The 17,789-nt window shown below is 42.4% G+C and overlaps 1 protein-coding gene across 1 annotated transcript in view; it reads right to left on the bottom strand.

The window, feature by feature from the left end:
* Nucleotides 1-11,571: 11,571 nt before the first annotated feature.
* The window catches only part of HUS1 (HUS1 checkpoint homolog (S. pombe)), a gene marked incomplete at its 5' end in the record, with an annotated part of 6,648 nt that continues 430 nt past the window's right edge, over nt 11,572-17,789 (bottom strand). Inside the window, 6 exons of the mRNA XM_010084696.1 lie at nt 11,572-11,897; nt 13,325-13,456; nt 13,813-13,912; nt 15,164-15,238; nt 16,177-16,284; nt 16,966-17,142. Of these exons, the coding sequence (XP_010082998.1) occupies nt 11,815-11,897; nt 13,325-13,456; nt 13,813-13,912; nt 15,164-15,238; nt 16,177-16,284; nt 16,966-17,142 (675 nt within the window). The remainder of the gene's footprint in view (nt 11,898-13,324; nt 13,457-13,812; nt 13,913-15,163; nt 15,239-16,176; nt 16,285-16,965; nt 17,143-17,789) is intronic.

The following is a 17,789-nucleotide window of genomic DNA, read 5'->3' as shown; positions in this document are numbered from 1 at the left end:
ATAGCAACAGAGCTGGCTGTTCACGTTGGGAAGTCTCATATTGCTATGTTCAGGGCAAGGAAGGGAAAGGCAAGGCAGGAAAGTGCAGGGCAGGGAAGGGCAAGGTGAGGCGAGGCAGGGTAGGTCAGGGAAAAGCAAGCTAGGGCAGGGCAGGACAGGGCAAGGAAAGGCAAGGCAAGGGAAGGCAGGGCAAGGCAAGGGAAGGCAGGGTAAGACAAGTCAAGGCAGGGCAAGACAGGGCAGGGCAGGGCAACGCAAGGCAAGTCAAGGCAGGGCAATGCAAGGCAAGGGAAGGGAGGGCAGAACAGGCCAGGGCAAGGCAGGACAGGGCATGGCAGGGCAAGGCAAGGCAAGGCAGGGCAGGGTAAGGCAGGTCAAGATAGGGCAGGGCAAGGCAGGTCAATTTAGGGCAGGGCAAGGCAGGGCAAGGCAAGACAAGGCAGGGCAGGGCAAGGGAAGGCAGGGCAGCATAAGGTAGGACAGGGCAGGGTAATGCAAGGCAGGGCAAAGCAAGACCAGGCAAGGCAGGGCAGGGCAGGGCAGGGCAAGGCAGGGCAGGGGAAAGCACGGTAGGGCAAGGCAACGCAAGACAAGGCAAGGCAGGGCAGGGCAAGGCAGGGCAGGGGAAAGCACGGTAGGGCAAGGCAACGCAAGACAAGGCAAGGCAGGGCAGGGCAAGACAAGGCAAAGCAGGGCAAGGCATGGCAAGGCATGACAAGGCAGGGCACGACAGGGCAAGGCAAGGCAGGTCATGGCAGGGCAGTGCAAGGCAAGGCAGGGCAGGGCAAGGCAAGGCAGGGCAGGGCAAGGCAGAGCAACACAATTTCAATGCAGGGCAACACAGGGCAGGGCAAGGTGAGGCAGGACAGGGCATTGCAAGGCAAGGCAAGGGAGGGGAGGGCAAGGCAAGGCAAGGCAAGGCAAGGCAAGGCCAGGGGGGTCAAGGCAAGGCAAAGCAAGGGAGGGCAAGGCAGGGCAAGGCAAGGAAATACAAGGCAAAGCAGGGCTGGTCAGGGCAGGGTTAGGTAATCCAGTGCAGGGCAAGGCATTGTAAGGCAGGGCAGGGCAAGGCAGGACATGGGAGGACAGGTCTGAGAGCTGGCCACTGTACATTAACAAATATTTATGAGCTGCTCCGAAGTCTAAGACCTGTGTACAAATTATTTCATACTATTTCACAAAATCAGAGAAAATTTATTGAGTTGCTAATTTGCTTCTGTGTTCCTCAAGGAGTAATAAATTCACCAAAGTGACAGGGGTAAGTAAAATTTTTCCAGCCATTACTAGCACTGACAGTTACTTTGAGTGAAACAAAGGATAAAGTTGTGCCTGGTTTTTGCCTCAAATTATACAAGTGCCAGCACATGACTGTATATCACTTAAAATGCTTTAAGATCTGAATGTGATTTAACTTTTGTTTGTCTAACGTAAGACAATTTTTTCCTGTCTGTTTCCATCTTTTGAAAATACTCTGGCAGTTGACTGATTACATTTAGTATCCCCCAGTTTCCACTGCTGGAGGTCTATCTGATTGTTGAATGCCAGAATAAATTACTTGTGGCTCCAGTTTGACATCTTATGACATGACAGTAAACCATAAAAACTCATAGAATACAGTCTTTAAATCTGTTAAGTGTAAGTAAAAAAACCCAATTAGTCAATGACTTGGTACAAAAAAGTGGGGAAGTCAAACATTCCTTTAGTGAACTGCAATGAATTGTGCTTCCGATGGTCATCAATAGTACATAACAAAGTGACAGATTAATTAATTATTAATTAACTATGAGTTGAACATGTGTCCTCCCATCTAAGGAAAGGAGAGCCAAACATTTATGGCACCAGCCCATACACATTCACACAGTTTGTTTTCCTGATTATTCATTGAGAATAAAGATGTCCCTGAGTAAATACCTGTGTAATTAATTATTAATTAACTATGAGTTGAACATGTGTCCTCCCATCTAAGGAAAGGAGAGCCAAACATTTATGGCACCAGCCCATACACATTCACACAGTTTGTTTTCCTGATTATTCATTGAGAATAAAGATGTCCCTGAGTAAATAACCTGTGAAGTGAAGGCTAGAATTTATATTTAGACCTCTATCAGCAAAACCAAATCCTTCATGCATTTCTTTACCATATATTGCACCCCGCTGTACAGTACAAAGATTCTTGTTTTACAGCTGAAGAACTGAAGGTTTAAGTCCAGATCCTGTAGGCTATTTAGCCACCTAATCTCAGTTGAGTTCAGCATCTCTCAGGGTCTGTGCTGAAATGATTTGACCCAGGTCATTCATGATGCTTGCTCTGGAAATAATATTTCTTCTATAGATTACAAAGTTTAAACAATTCCAGTCTTACATTTAGTCACTGGCAACCTGCCCATTTGAAAAATGTCATTTATGAAAAACTATTAAAAAAAACACACCCTCTCAAAAGTGTTAACTGAGGTCCACTGCTTGGTCCTAGATTTGTTTCTCTTAGAGCAGAGTAACACATTTTTCACAGCTCTTTAGCACCCTCTATTGTTTTATTTTTCTAATCACAATTTCACTGGTTTTGAATTGCTGTGGCATTTAAAAATATATATATATATGCAAAGTATTTTTGTAAAGCAGCATAAAAATAAGGATCAATAATACAGTAGTGTGCAACCAGAAAGCAAGGAAAACAAGAGAAAGTTACAGGTAAGTTTGTGTACCAATTCACTAACTCACACAAAAATGCCTTCTTGAAGGTAGAGACATTTTTTCTACCCATTTCAACAAAGAGCTGAGCCTATGACTGCAGAAGTTTTGTCTAGTAAGACCTGAGTAGTGGCTCTGGAATTTAACCTTATTAATGTAAACTGGAAACCAAAATACGTAACATTTTCCTCCCCAATAAGATGGGGGAAAGAATAAAAAAGAGTGAGTTGAGGTAACAACAGATTTTCCTAATATTAGACAAGAAAAAAAGAGAAGATAACAATAACAAACAGTATTATAAAAAGAACAGACAATGGAAGCAGCTCACAACCAAAATGCCGCCCAAAAAAACCCCCACCTCTCCCGGCTAGCTTCCCCCATTATCCCAGGCATGACATCAGCATGGTATGGAATATCCCCTTGGCTATGCCCACCTCCCAGCTTCTGTGAAAATTAACCCTCTCCCAGCTGAAGCCAGGACAGGGATGGAGAGCATCTTCTGGTCCCTGGGATAGATGGTGGGAAAAGGCCAACATCTTGTCTAAATCCCATCTTACATTTAGAATTTACCCTTTGACATTTCAAGCTTGTCTTCCCTTGTCACCTAACCCTGACAGAATCTTGGCTGTTCCAAATCAGAAGAAATTTGATTAAATGGAAGTACTACTACACGTCAGACCAGAGCAGATACTGCTGCACCTGAGCTCTATTTAGCCAGGAGTGAGACAGCATAAATAAATAATTTTCCGTGTTAACTCCACAGTGCTAGAATGAAATAACTGGTAAAGGAAGCTATTATTTTTCATTACTATCATAGCAGCTGGTGGTTGGTTCAGAGAGTTCTATGCTCTCATCTTCTTCAATGCTCCTCTGAGACATACTTGGAAAAAGGGATGAAAAGAATATAAGATAGCAGAGGTTGGTAGTGTATCAAAATGGACAGATAACATTAACATGTAAAAAATTACTGAAAACCAAGGCCCTGTAACAGGAAATTAATACAGTGTCTGATAGAAAACGGGTGGGGATATCTTGGGCAATAGTGAGGAATTTCCACTAGTTTTCAAAAGATCAACAGATAGATCAATATTGCAAGCTTCTGTAAACCCCTGTTTCTGTTCTCCACAAATAACTTCCAATTTACACTGCACCCAGAACACCTGTTTTGATTAAGGTTTCGGGACGATACTGCGATTTAAATATAGACCAATGGCAACCACACTGCTCTGAAATAAATCCAAAGAACTATAGTCAGCCCAGCCAGCCTGCTGCAAAGAAGCAGCAATACTAGCACTTCAGCAATATAAGCTGAATATAACTTCAGCATTTCTCCTATTTGCTTCCTCTGTTTTGAATGTTAACTACATCTGTGCTAGGTTTTCAAGCTCTTTGATGGCAATAAATGAGTAGAGGCTCTTTAGAAGAAAAAAAAAAATAACATTTAACAAAACTTTGTTGTGCTGGGATGGATCCTCCACTATCTTGTAACTTTCATTTTGTGAGAAGCACAGCTGCCGTAACACCCATTTCATCCAAATAAAAGGGAATGGTGAAAGAAGAAATAGCTCTTTTTAATGAATCTCTTGAAAACAAACATTACGGAACCTGGGGAGAACTTCACCACAAAACATGACAAGCCACTCTTTCTTTATAGCATTACCTTTAATAAATGGTATCTTATGTGGCACTTTACAGTGTCCGAGTGCCTCTCTTACTGGGACCATAACAAACCAGCACCTCCTTCTGCAAAACAGATGAAGAGGTCAGGAGAGCTAGAATGTTATAAAAAAACCTAGAGTGATCAGAAGGACTCTAATTACATACATGGATGAAATTTGAACAGAACAACAGCAAAATGCAGCACCATTCCCTTAGGAAGCAGAACAAAAATATACCAATACAATGTACGAACCTTTTAGTTTAAAATGACAAAAAGCAAAAGCTCTGACTCAGCTGCATAGGTGTTAATGTAACAGGTGTTGGATTAAAGTTAAGGCACAAACTTCCAGTAACTATACAAGAAGCACACACATAAGCCTGTGTACTACATACTCATGTTCATGAGCAACTACTCCAAGTATGTACCAGAACAGAAAGAGGTCAACAACATCTCTTTCCACAACAGAGTCAAAAAATCTTCTATCATACCCTTCTTAGTAAAATTAACGTAGTGCAGGCATACAAGCGGCTTCGATGAACATCCTGTCGTATAGAGAAGGGCTTTTCTCACTAAGAAGAGGGGAAAAAAAAAAAAAAACCTATCTCAGTGAAAGGGAAGTAGGCAGAACATACACATATAAGGCCTTGGTACACACATTTAAGCCATAAATCAGAGAAAGGCCATAAGGAGAAGATGGAAAAGGCCCTCAGATGTGAACAAAGTTCAGAGGGAATCCAAGGAGCTTGTGATACAGCTTTTCAAAGTAACAGAAGCTAGCACAGAGGTACAGCAGCTTCCCTCCTATCTCTCAGTGCCTGCCTCTGTCCCCTCACCTGGGCATTAACTAAGAACGCATCTATCTGGCTCCTCAGGAGGATTTCGGGTATCTGCTTGGTTTTAACAAGAACACTCAGTTCCCCAGCTACAAAGAAAGAAAAGCAGAGAGCAGCAGGTGTTGGTCAGGGGTGTGTGAGCAGCCTCTTCAGGCCAACCTTTCAGAATGCAAATCACTTGTACTATTTGACAAACTATTCCAGTTACCTAGCTCTCCTAAACTCAGTGATTTAGACCAGCAGATGTTAATCCTTTTTCTCCATATTCTTATCTTAAACCCTGGGGCTTTTTGCAGATAGTAAAACAATACACAGGAACATTGTGCCTGTTCTTCAGATTTTTCTAGTACGCAACAACAGAACAATGTTTTAAAGCCACTTCTCTTGTCAAGACTGCTCCTAAACTTCTCTTTACAGCTGCGTGGCAAATTGGTATTATTTCCCTCCTGCAAGAATAATTCCAAATTAGGATCCCAAATCCCTCAGTCCAGCTCCAATTCCAGATTACTCATCTGCTAAATGCATGATTTCTACTGCACTACTCCTATTTTAACTGAAATACAAGGTCAGAAAGATAGAAATCTCTCCAGAAGTATAACTCAGCAATAGCTCGTCTCAAATACAAGTAACAGGATAACTAGAAAGTTTATGTCAAGTTTTCTCCTTTCAAGATTTTCTGCCATCGGAGGCAGAAATCCTGTCCAATTGCTTCCCGAGAACATAATATTGAGGCCCCCAAGCCCATAGTTTGTTTTCTGATGCTCAGTGCTGCCTGACCTCAAGTCAACACAAGCAGCAGATGTGTTCCTGACTGTATGTAACACATGGTCACGTCATCCTTCAACTCATTTTCTTTTCTGACAAAAACACTCAACCTGAAAACCCAGAGGCTGAACATCTTACACATTCAAATAACAAAGAAGAAAATAAAAACCTCTTCTGCCCTTTCTGGAGGCAGAGTTATGTACAAGCAGCACCATTAAGGAGATGAACACTTACATTTGAAATTTCTGCAGAAATTCTGATCCTTTCCCCCCATCCCATCTTACACAGACTTACAGAGCCAAGTAGTCTATAACCAAAAAAAAATAAATAATCAAAATATTATATATAAACCAAAAAACTAATACCTGCAGAATTTTCTGTCCCCCCCTCTCCCGCCCCCAACATTGTTGATATCTCAATCACATAAAATTAAATTACTTCTAACCTTTGCCTATAAGTTAAGGAATGTCAGAGGACATGCAGCTCACTTGTTTGAAAGAATGGTGTGTTAAGACACAGATGTTAATATCAAGAGAGAATTTGAGATTGTTATTTGCCCGATATGTTCAGGTGTGGTGCTCAAGTCCCTGTGCTTGGCCTTCTGACACAGACAGCAATGTCCTTGCACATATTCCATCAATATGTCTAGAGCATACTTCTCTGCTCAACATCATTATCTCACTTCTATTCTGGCAATAACGGTTTACACATTAAAGTAAGCCAATATGGCTCAGAAAATCAAACAAAATATCTTTTTTTTTTTTCATCTCATTTAATAACAAGGCAGAAATGAGACTACAGCTTGAAAAATCTATGGTCTACGTAATTGTAAATGTATTTGCACCGAACTCTTTATACTGCCTGCCAACAGCAAGTTGTCATATTTTCAATCCATAATACAGATGCTGAATTTGTAGAGAGATGTTTCAAAAAAAAAAATTCTCCAAAATTAACAGATATTTTGAAGACAGCACCGAGTAATCATCTGAAATCACTCATATGAAGTATAGAATTGCTTGGGACACATACTAACAGGTATACTTAGGTCCAGCAAATATGATCCTGAAATGAAACTCAACAATACCTACCACTCACCACCCTCACTATCCATTACCACAGTGGATGTGCAGCACAGTCTTGCACAAGAGAAGGACCTCCCTTAAAAATGGAGGGGAAAAATCCCTTCTCCCTGTTTTTGATTTTTGGGTCTAGCAAGTCACCAGAGGAAGTCAGTGAGTTCATATCTTCAGTAGCCTGTAGTAGGGGTTTCAATATGTAGGCTATTTATGCAAAATAATGTGTTCACAAAATAACACAGCTAAAATCTAGATCTGTGCCTAAATGGTTTTGGGAGCTGGTATCCCGTTCACTCAAGGAAGAAGTTGATTGCTCTGGACAAAATTTTGAGTAGAATTAGGCCAAATACATTACATAATTTAGTCTAATCCCCTTGTTTAACTATAGAAGTCCTTCATACAGTGTACTCTCTAGACAGTATATTATAATTAAGCACAAATTATCTATTGTCGGAGTGAAATAAACTCAGTTTGTTGAAGAGCATGTATATGCCTGTGTGCATACAGCAGGAGCAAACATGATGAGACAGGAGGAGAGAGTTGGCACCAGAGAGCTCACTGGAGGAAGAGCCAGAACTAGCCAGTAGCTCCCACTTACCTGCAACCTCAAAGAACCATCACAGGGAGTTTCCCAGACAGCTACAATAAAGCAGTTGTATACAGTCACTTGCAAGCATTAATACCCGCTTTCAGAATACCACAATTAAAAATTAGAATAATTTAAGTATATATTGTATGATAAACCATCACCAAATTGGTTTAATAAAATAATTTGCTGGTCTTCAGAATAAGAAGGATGAAAGGATTGAAAACTGCAATGCAGTTTTCTGTATGCAGAAGAAGTGTCTTCTCCTTTCAGGGTATCTGGTCCAGGACCTTTTCAATGCAAAAAAAAGAAAAAGAGGAAGCCATAAACAAGAACATGAAGAGACACAAAACTGATAGACAAATGATAAGAGAGGCAGGGTGTGTGGGAATGTGAGAGTTTATTCCAGACAGGTTATCTTATTAAGCACATCCTGTATTGGGATGATAGGGGAAAGAAAAAAAGAAACATACAGATAGAAAACCAGTCCAATTAGCATTAACAAAAAGACAATAACCAGGAAAAAAACCAACCCTGGCACAAGGCCCTCTCTCTCACACTGCCCCATCAGCAAACAGGCCGGGGGGGCATAAGAAGTAAGGAGGGGACACAGCTGACCCAAAGGATATCCCATACCATCATGGCATCACGCTCAGCTGGGGGGAAAGAAGAAGGAAGGGGAGGGCATTTAGAGCTATAGAGTCCGTCTCCCCAAGTAAGCATTATGTGCCATGAAACCCTGCTTTCCTGGAAATGGCTGAACACCTGCCTGCCAATGTGAAGCAGTAAATTAATTCCGTATTTTGCTTTGCTTGTGTGTACAGCTTTTGCCTTACCTATTAAACTGTCCTTATCTCAACCCACGAGTTTTCTCACTTCTACCCTTCCAATTCTCTCCCTCATCCCACCAAGGGGGGAGCGAGCGGTTGCACTGGCCTGAGCTGCCTACCAGGGTCAACCCACAACACAGGCAAAATGGGACTTTGCAACTAATAAAGAGGGCAAACCTCAGGGACCGGCATATTGGAGAGAGTGGGCAGAAATATGCCAACTGATCAGACAACTCAAAGGGCAAGTGGGAGGAGGGAAGAACAAAGAGGGAGTAGGCAGAAAGGCTTATAAAAGGAATCAATCAATACACTCATCACCAGTCTGTCCTATCTTCTAATTAAGTCCTTTCTTCGCTATCTCTATATAACTTCCCTCTGTCCTGTGTCTATGTGCTGCAAGGATGAGGTGCCAGCTACTGAAGTGAGTGCAGAGGTCCCAGCCACCAAGCAAGCCACTGGCGTGGGAATGGCGGTGTGTCCCAAAAAACAGCTACTAGAGGACACTGGCACGAGTGAGGTAGGCGTTGGGCTCTGTGCCCACAGCTGGAGCAGGATCACAGGTCACAGTCCGTGCACCTGATGCTGGCTGATGGCGGGGGTGGGGCAGGCAAGTGTCTGTGCGTTCTCCAAACGCGGTGTGCGAGGGGTGTGCATTTGCTGTCAAACTCGAAGCTGGACAAGGCAGTGAGCGCGAGGGCCTGGGTCTGGGCTGGGATATTAGGCAGGTGAAGGGTCTGTGCTTATATCCACAGGGACCTGTCAGTATGGGATGCTTGTGGGACAAGAGCGCTGTATGTTTGCTAGTGAACACTGACCTGGACAAGCCAGCAAACAGGTGATGCACAGGGCAGGTACAAGGGCCAGGATCTGGGCAGGGGTACTAGGGATCTACAAACATGTATGTGCTTGTGAACCTAGCAAGCAGTGTGCACGTGCCTGCACTAGTGACCTTCTGTCTCTGCCAGATGAAGAGGAGACGTGGCTACCTGTACTTATGTCAGTCCTATATGCAGATGCAGCTGAAGGCACAGCTTGTCCGTGGCAGTCTGCAACCAGCCAGGTCAGTGTCCTGCGTGTGTCTGTGTTTCTAGGGCACAAGGCCCAGCTTCACTGCTGGTAGAACCTGCAAGTGGGAAAGCAGCAGTTACATCCCTCAGCCCAGGGCATACACATCCCTGGTACCTAAGGCTGGGCTCTAGCAGCTGTGCAGAAGTCCTGAGCCAGAGCTGCTGGAGGTGGTGGCCACTCTTAACATCCCCTAACAGAAATGTGCAGTAGGAGAACAAAGCGTTGGAGAGAGGATGGATGGTTATTTTGTAGTTCCACCAGTGGCTCATAACTCTTTTGTCTTGGTGGCTTAAGCCACAACAAAAATTTTCTGGCATAAACCAATAGGTTCATCATGTGGAAGCAGCTAGGGCTGTTAATGAGAAATATTTCTTCTCATTGTTGATGTTAAGGAGCAGCAAGAATAAGGCTGCTCCAGGAAGAGGAGCCAGGAGCTGAGGGTAGCCACAGTGCAGGCTAGAAAGCACCCCTACAGCTAGGGCACAGGCCCACAGAACGTAAACCAGGCAAGCAGAACCAGGCAGTGAGAGCAACAGCTCCCATCCAAAGCCAATACAGGAAATCCAAACATCAGTTCAACAGGGCTGGGCCCAGGCCCACCTACAACACAGCTTAGGGGAGTACAGGATGCCACAGCCTGAGCTGAAATAAGATCTGTAGGCCCACGGACAGAGGGTGGGTAGGGGTCCCTGGTGAGGGTGCTTAGGGCCATTAAGGCCCAGTACTGCCCTCAGGGCTCTGACAACTGCATTCACAGATGACGGCAGGTTCAAACATGAATAAGTATTGTTATCCCTTTGATCAGCATGTATGGGTCAACTGGATAGCAAGGCTGAGCTGTATCCTTGTGCTGCATTTAGGTGGGAAGGGTAAGGAAGCACTGGGGCTGGAAGCGATTTCACCTCTGTCAGTCTGTCTAGCTTCCCCCTCTCCAAAATATGAAATTGACATCTTGCTGCACACGCCTGACCTGTACCAGCATTACTACCACTTCTATTTATTTTTTTATTTCAAAAAGCAACATGTTATTGCAATTATAACTTCTGATCTCTTTTTAAAAATAGCAATCATAGAGCCTGCATAGCTGAGAGGCCATTATTACTAGCTCTTATGCTATACCAGAAAAAGCTATTTCCATCAGGTTATACAGAATGCATTTTTCTAAGGAGAAAATCCAAAGATTTTAAAGCCTACTTTCATAGTGCATACTCTGTATCACACTCAGTTTTTCCCCTCTCCTCAGGAGAAAACCCAGGAATATTTACCACAAGCCTCTTACCATCAAACTGCTGTAACCTGGTGTACACCTATTTTCGTCTTGCACAGATTTTTTGGGTAACTGCAGTTGCCCATGAAAACTACTTCCAGAATTTGGAAGATGTTTTCTGGTTAGTGTAATAGAAACACTAATAGAAACACTAAACCACTAACCTTAACCTCAATGATCCTTGAAAACAAAACAAAAAAAAAACCACCAAACTCAACACTTCTGACCCCAACAAGAGTTACCATCTAGCAGAAACTCCCAGTCCCATTTGGCAGCAAAGACTCACTCACCATTTCTAAAACAAGAAGTTTCACAAGATATTGAAAACCCTGTGGAACACCAGAGGCTATACAGAACACGGCCAGATAACAAATACAATCACACATGGAATAAGGAAGAAAAGACCTCAGAAGATAACCAGGAAATAGAAGCAGGTGCAGTACTGTCGTGCTCTCGGCTGCTTGGCATCAGAGCCTAGATGCAATCTCACCACATCTGACAGCACAACAGCACAGGTTGTACAATGCTTTCCACCTGCAAAGGGGAAAAAGTGTGATCCACAGATAACTACAGGTACCAATCTGTCAACCCTGCAGAGGGCTCTCTTGCTCCGTGAAGGTAAGCCAGCTTGCTCAGAGATCCCTCACCTTGGAGCTGCAGTGTCAAATACTGAATACACCCAGCAGCAGCTCCAGAGCTCAATTCTACCTTTACGCTTGTCAATGAGAAAAAAAAAAATTATGTTGCCTTCCCCACAGCTCAAAGCATCCCAAAAGCACATACAAATTTCAGTTTTGCTCCCTGTAATGCTCAGATATGCCACCTCCCCACCGTTGTGTCTTTCATAGTATGTAACTCTTCATGAAAAGAAGCCTTCTGGATGAGGAGGTATTTTGAATAATTTCATAAATATGGAAATAATGTCCATCTGATGGCTGCATCTAACAGTATATCACATGAGAGTACTCCAACGACTCATGAAAGTTTTCAGACTTCATGGAAAAGGCCTCAGGTTGGAAAATAACCCTGACTCCAGAACATTCAGGCAAGTGCCGGAATAAAATATTGAAGCGAAACATCCTCATGCAGCAAGATGAAGTGGACAATTCTTTTACTTGCAATATCTGTAAAGAGAAAAAACACAGCAGTTTAAAGCAGGAAAAATACTTTAAAATTACATCTTCTATAGAATGCTGACGTGCGGAAAACAGACTCCACAATCTGAGAGATTGTAAAGTAGGTATATTTATTCGGCGCCGGGCACACAGGGGATCGCTCCTCCTATTGTGTGCACCGTTACGAGGATCGCCATCTTAGTCTTATAGAGCAAGTAGTTACATATTCATGATATTTCGCAATACGCCTATACATATGCATTACCTATCCCCGCTTCGTATTTAAATTAGCATTTCCATAATCTCCTCCCAGCTGAGTCTGCGCAGTGCCTTCTGGTGGTGGTCGTTGGGGTCTTTGGGGATGAAGTCAAGCTCCTCTTCCTCGTGTCCGCTGGTTGACCTCCTCTCTTGCGCTTGCTCAGCTGTCCTCTGACCGTTATCTAGACCACAAGCCTGGCCCTAACCGGTTTCTGGCTAACAGCTCATAGGATTTAGTACCTTATCTTTGCTGACTGTCCCCCTCTTGGTAAATTATTGGGGAAGCTGTTTCTCTTCGGAGAAGGCCAGAACACCTTATCTTATCTCTACTGACGTGCGGAAACAGCCCCCACTACTATTCTACTCTGTTCACTTACTATTCCTATTAACCCTTTGTGTTTCTATGCAGGACCCTGCATCAATGCCACGAGAAGAACACAATGCTTCAACCACTTCTTACGGAAGGATGCCTAGACATATCATCCCGTAATATTGAAGTCCTAGAGTGTCTATGAAGCATTACTAAAGAGTCTATGAAAAGGAAATATGTAATACATAGGCTTGTAATGCTATACCAATTATTTAAATCTTCCTTGGGAAATTTTTGGCATCTGCACTAAACCAAAACACACAGATGTTCTCAGGAAAAGCATAGAGTTATCAAAACAGGACATAATAACCCACATAGGCTTCTGCTAGAAAGAACATACTATTTCAATGGTTACAAACACTAGCTGCATAAAAAGGCATTTTGGTACTAGAACTAATTTGGTGCTGAAAGCATCTGAGAAAAAAACTCAAAAGATGTCAGTAAATCCCAGTTTCTCTGCTAGAAACTAGGTCTTCGTTTTAAGACCTTCAAAAAAATAATGCCTCTAAATAAAAATAAAAAATAATTTCAAAACAAAGACAACAAGAAGACACCCAGTCAGTCTGAGTATTCAACTTGATACTTACAAAAGGGCCTGGCCTTAATTTTTTTAATTTTTTTTTTCCTTCCCCAAATGCCTAAGGCCCGAAGCTTAATGCCTAAATAGAAATATCAGAAGTCCTCAAGTATCATAAAAATAGTCAAGTTTCAAACAGACAAAACAGAAGATAGGCTCTTCTGCTGAGACTACAAGTACGGCAAACATCCCTCCTTAACTGGAGTTGGCAAGCACAGCTGTTGAACTTACTGCACAATGCTTTTGTGGGATTGACCTGCTGTCCAGCAAGCAGCTGCTGTAGCTTCTTGATGTCTATGCATGCCTCAGTCATGCTTTCCAGATCTCTGCCTTGAGAAGAATTTTCACATCCATCCCCTGATGCTAAAAGCATAAGAACACAACACTTTGTGAAAACATCAGGAGGAGATTCAATGCCTGTAGGGACACACCTGAAAATCACTGAACAGCTGGTACTCAAATGGGTTGTTTTTCAGAAGCAGCAGTGAAAGGAAGAGAAAGCCCAGTTTTCCTACAAAGTTGCCAAGGATATTGGAAGAGATTTCCCCCACAAACATGAAACAGCCATTGGCCACTTATCTTTTTAAGGTTTCCTTTTAAGACTTCAAAGTATTTGATGCTATGTTGTAAGGACTAACAAAAAATAAGTACTGTTATCAGCATCACCCTGAAGTAATTATATCAGACAGACACAAGAGGCAACAAACAGGGAAACTTACCCCAAGGAGGATATCCCAAGTCTTTAAAATGTGTTGTTACAGATACTAAGTCAGTTTCTATTTTCAAGTTCATTTCTCCACTCAAGTTCGCTTCAATCACCTGCAATAGAACCAATCTCAATTTTAGGCAAGCCACTTCCGCACTGCAGAATTACAGGAGGATGAAGTGCAGCTTTGTTCAAATACAAGCTTCCAGAAGCACTTCAGGGCCTTCATAGTTCAACATTGTTTGAACATTCGAATGTTCAGCTACAAAATGCATTTCTCATCATTCCTGTGTGAATTATCCTAGACCAACGTCCCTGAAATTATGAAAAGAATTGAAATTCTAATTGAATTACAAATTGAGTTGCTCTCCAGTAGTTCTATAAGTACTGGCTTTCGGAAATTCATGTGCTGAGGAAAAGGATTTGGAAATAAGAGACTGAAGCTGGAGAGATGCAAGGTTTCCTGCATTTCCATCCAGCTTTTCAACAAACAGAAAGGCACCTACGCAGTCCATATGACACACACTTTCCAAGACTTAAAAACAGCCAGTACCTGCACCAGAGCAGTAACTCCAAGCAGGACTTTGAACTTCTAGAAATCTTGAAAAAGTGCTGAAAGCTTTCAAACTCCATCCTGACAAAGTGTCCAACCAGAAGGAGGCCACATATGATCTTACACAAATCCCAGATTAGAGGATTCCTAAATCACATCTAAGCACTTCATTTCTGTGATTAGAAGATTCTCAATAATTTTAAAATAGGCTCATGTCACAACCAGAATCTTCTATAGAATGGGAGACACCCACAGATGAATGCTCCCAAACAATGGCCAAGGACTATTTGAAAGAGCCTCTAAACCCTTTTTGCAGCACTGATCTTGACCAGTTTTACTAACAGGATGCACCTAGCACAAACATCCAGGAGCTATAAGTAGGATATCCTTTAAATCCCACCTCAAGTTTATCTAAAGTTCATTCACACAGACACTTAACACAAGACTTGTTTAATAGGCATTTCTTTAATGAAATCACCTGGAAATTCTCCAGCAACTTCCTGAAGGACTGTAACTTCTTACCACCTTGCAAGACTAGCTTGTAGCAACACAATGCCATGGTCTTTCAAGAATTCAGTACACGGAGTACCACTTTCTGGGAAGCCCAGGACAAGCTCTCCAGTATAAATCCTAAAATAAATCCCATAATTCTCTTCAGCCCTTACACAGTCTTCAAGTACCTTTAGTTCAACGTCTGACCCATCCCAAAATAAGATATAACACAGGGCACCAGTTTGGGCAACAGGGAAACATGCTATGTCCAAGACAAAATAAGGTCTGTAGGACACACACCTGAAGTGCCTTAACTTACAATGGAATTGCTGAGATTCTTCATTCTCTCCACAACACTCTTCATTGTTTTCAGCGCTGGTAGATAAATACTGACCTAGAAAGACAGAAGAACTGCATTCACAGAAATATTAAATGTGTCACATCCCAGTCACACATGAATTTCTCCCTTCAACTCTATCTTATTTTGAACTCAGTTATCTATTGAGTGCAGAGAGCACAATATTTAATTGAAATCAGCAAATGACTTAAGAACATTATACCAACAGGCCATCGCTCTAGCAATTGCTTCATACTGTCCTAAGTCTGTGTTCAAAATAGAGACAGGTTTTTGCAGATCAGATTCTCACATGCACCCACATCCATGTTACTGAGCAGTTAATAGTTACTCTAGCCAAAAAGGAAAGAACATGACTCCCATGGTACTGTAATCATTTCCGGAATTGCATCAGTATAGATCTGAAATAACAGAACAAAATACATCAAGTTTCTACTGAGTCATGTGTCTTCAGAATTTAAATTCTCTTAGCTGTAGAAGTAACAGACATCCATACCCTCAAACAGAAGCACATTTGCACAAAGACCTTTCCTTGCAACTCTGATGAAAGTCAAAATGGATACAGAGAGGATATATAAAAAACAGGAGGAAACACAATATCTATCTAGCTTTGCCAGGTAGGCCATGAATTTCAGAAAGAACAGATTATTTGGGCCACTTGGTACCTTAACAGCTGAAACAGTTTAAACCTGTGTGGTTTGGAGGTGCTCCTGCCTAAAGCCATGCAAGTCCTTGGCTCCTCCCTTCCTCCACCCTGAATATCACAGAAACAACTGGTAACCACCTGCTCTGTTTTTACAGGTTCTGGGCTCTCTTGTCAAGATGGAAGCCATGTCCCAACCCTCTCCAAACCTCTAGAGTCCAGCCTTCCCTTTCACTTCACCTCCTCTTGAAAACCCAATGGTAGTATACTCCACAGCAATAGCATTCCACTTGCAACTCCCCTTTCCATAGGGAATATAAAAACAAAGGCTTACATCAAAGTCTGGCACACTGGGCTCTCTGAAGTCATTCCATAATCTTCTGGGAATAACCCCCACAGGAATGTCATGTGTCACAATCCTACTGCTGCTTGATAAGGATGGCTTGAGGGAAATAGAAGATGCTCTTGCAGTTATAAACAGGACTTGAATTCTGAACTCAAATTTTTCCAACCATTACACTCTGGGTAATATGAAAACTGAGTGCCCCAGATACTCAGTTCCAGTTTTCCATAGGTTCCTATTGGTTCACTGTTAAGCGGACTTCCCTTCTGAATAAAGAAGAGGTTGGGAAGTATCAGTCATTACTATCTTCAGCTATCCTTAGAGCTGAAGAGGCGAATCAGTGAAGAAGCATTAACAGCAAAAAAATTCAGAAGACAGCAGTCTGAAATGAATAGCAGGACAATCAAAAGCAAAACACAGAGCCAAACTGAAAGCTCCTTCACCTAATGGCTTCAATAAGAAGGCAATAATCCACAGAAGAATCAGAGAATGACAGAAAGGAGAAAAGCAGACATTAGAAAAAGGTGTTTCAGTCACACAGTTTTCATTATTACTCCTCCACCTCTTCCTTGCCTTTTGGAAATCACAAAACTGGTTCTGCGTGCTACCAACCACAATGGCAGGAAAAGCTAGTGAAATGGAAAATGGCATGATTTTTCTTTACTTAGTTTTCTATAATTACACCAAAGACTACCAAAGCTTCTATTTGATCTTAGGAAAAGTATTTAATTTTTAAGACCTTTTTCTTAATAATGAAGATAAAAGCATGGTTGAACTTACTAGCTCCACAGCAACTCTGAGACAGGGACAGTGCTTGTTAGTCAACTTCATCTTCACTGCCTTAGCACTCTGAGCAGTTTTTAATGCTCTAGACAGGTTCTCAGGCACCAACTCTAGATAGATTTCATTGCACTCTGCAGCTACTCCTTCCATCTGAAATTCATCGAAGAAATTCCCCTACAATTTTTTAAAGTTGGGAAATAAAATAAAGCAAATAAAAAAAAAAAAAAAGACAGTGGGGCAAGTTTTACCTATCAGACCTTAAGCTTAAAACTGCATGTGTACAATGGGAAGCTTTCCTCTGCCTGGCATCACCTGCAGGAATCAGGACAGGCTGCGTAAGCATGAAGGCCCATTGCTTCAGGCTAAACCAATTAATTTCAGATCCTCCCCAATCAGTCCTCAAAACAAGGGGTATGATGTGTGAGTTACTCTTTCCTGTTTCCAGTTTTGGGCCAGCCCTTGTGGCCCAGCACACACCAAAATTTTACACTGAAGTGACAACCAAGGTATAGAGGATGTCCAGCCAGAAACACCAACCCTGTGCAACTAAAAGGCAGTCAGGCAAGACAGAGTGCCTTCAGTGACCAGACAGACCTTGAGTGACCTGGTACATCTCTGGTGAAGGCTACATGTACCAGAAACACCCTGTACACCAAACCCAACTGCATGCTCTGGTTTTCAACAATGTGTGGTTATTCACAGAATGGTTTGGGTTGGAAGGGACCTTAAAGATCATCCAGTTCCACCCCCTTGCCATGGGCAAGGACACCTCCCACTAGCCCAGGTTGCCCAAAGCCTCATCCAGCCTGGCCTTGAACCCC

The sequence above is a fragment of the Pterocles gutturalis genome, unplaced genomic scaffold (genome assembly GCF_000699245.1).
Source record: "Pterocles gutturalis isolate BGI_N339 unplaced genomic scaffold, ASM69924v1 scaffold39826, whole genome shotgun sequence".
In the NCBI taxonomy this organism is placed as follows: domain Eukaryota; kingdom Metazoa; phylum Chordata; class Aves; order Pterocliformes; family Pteroclidae; genus Pterocles; species Pterocles gutturalis.
Note: the sequence above shows the minus strand (reverse complement) of the source record. Positions and strands in the feature narration are given on the sequence as shown.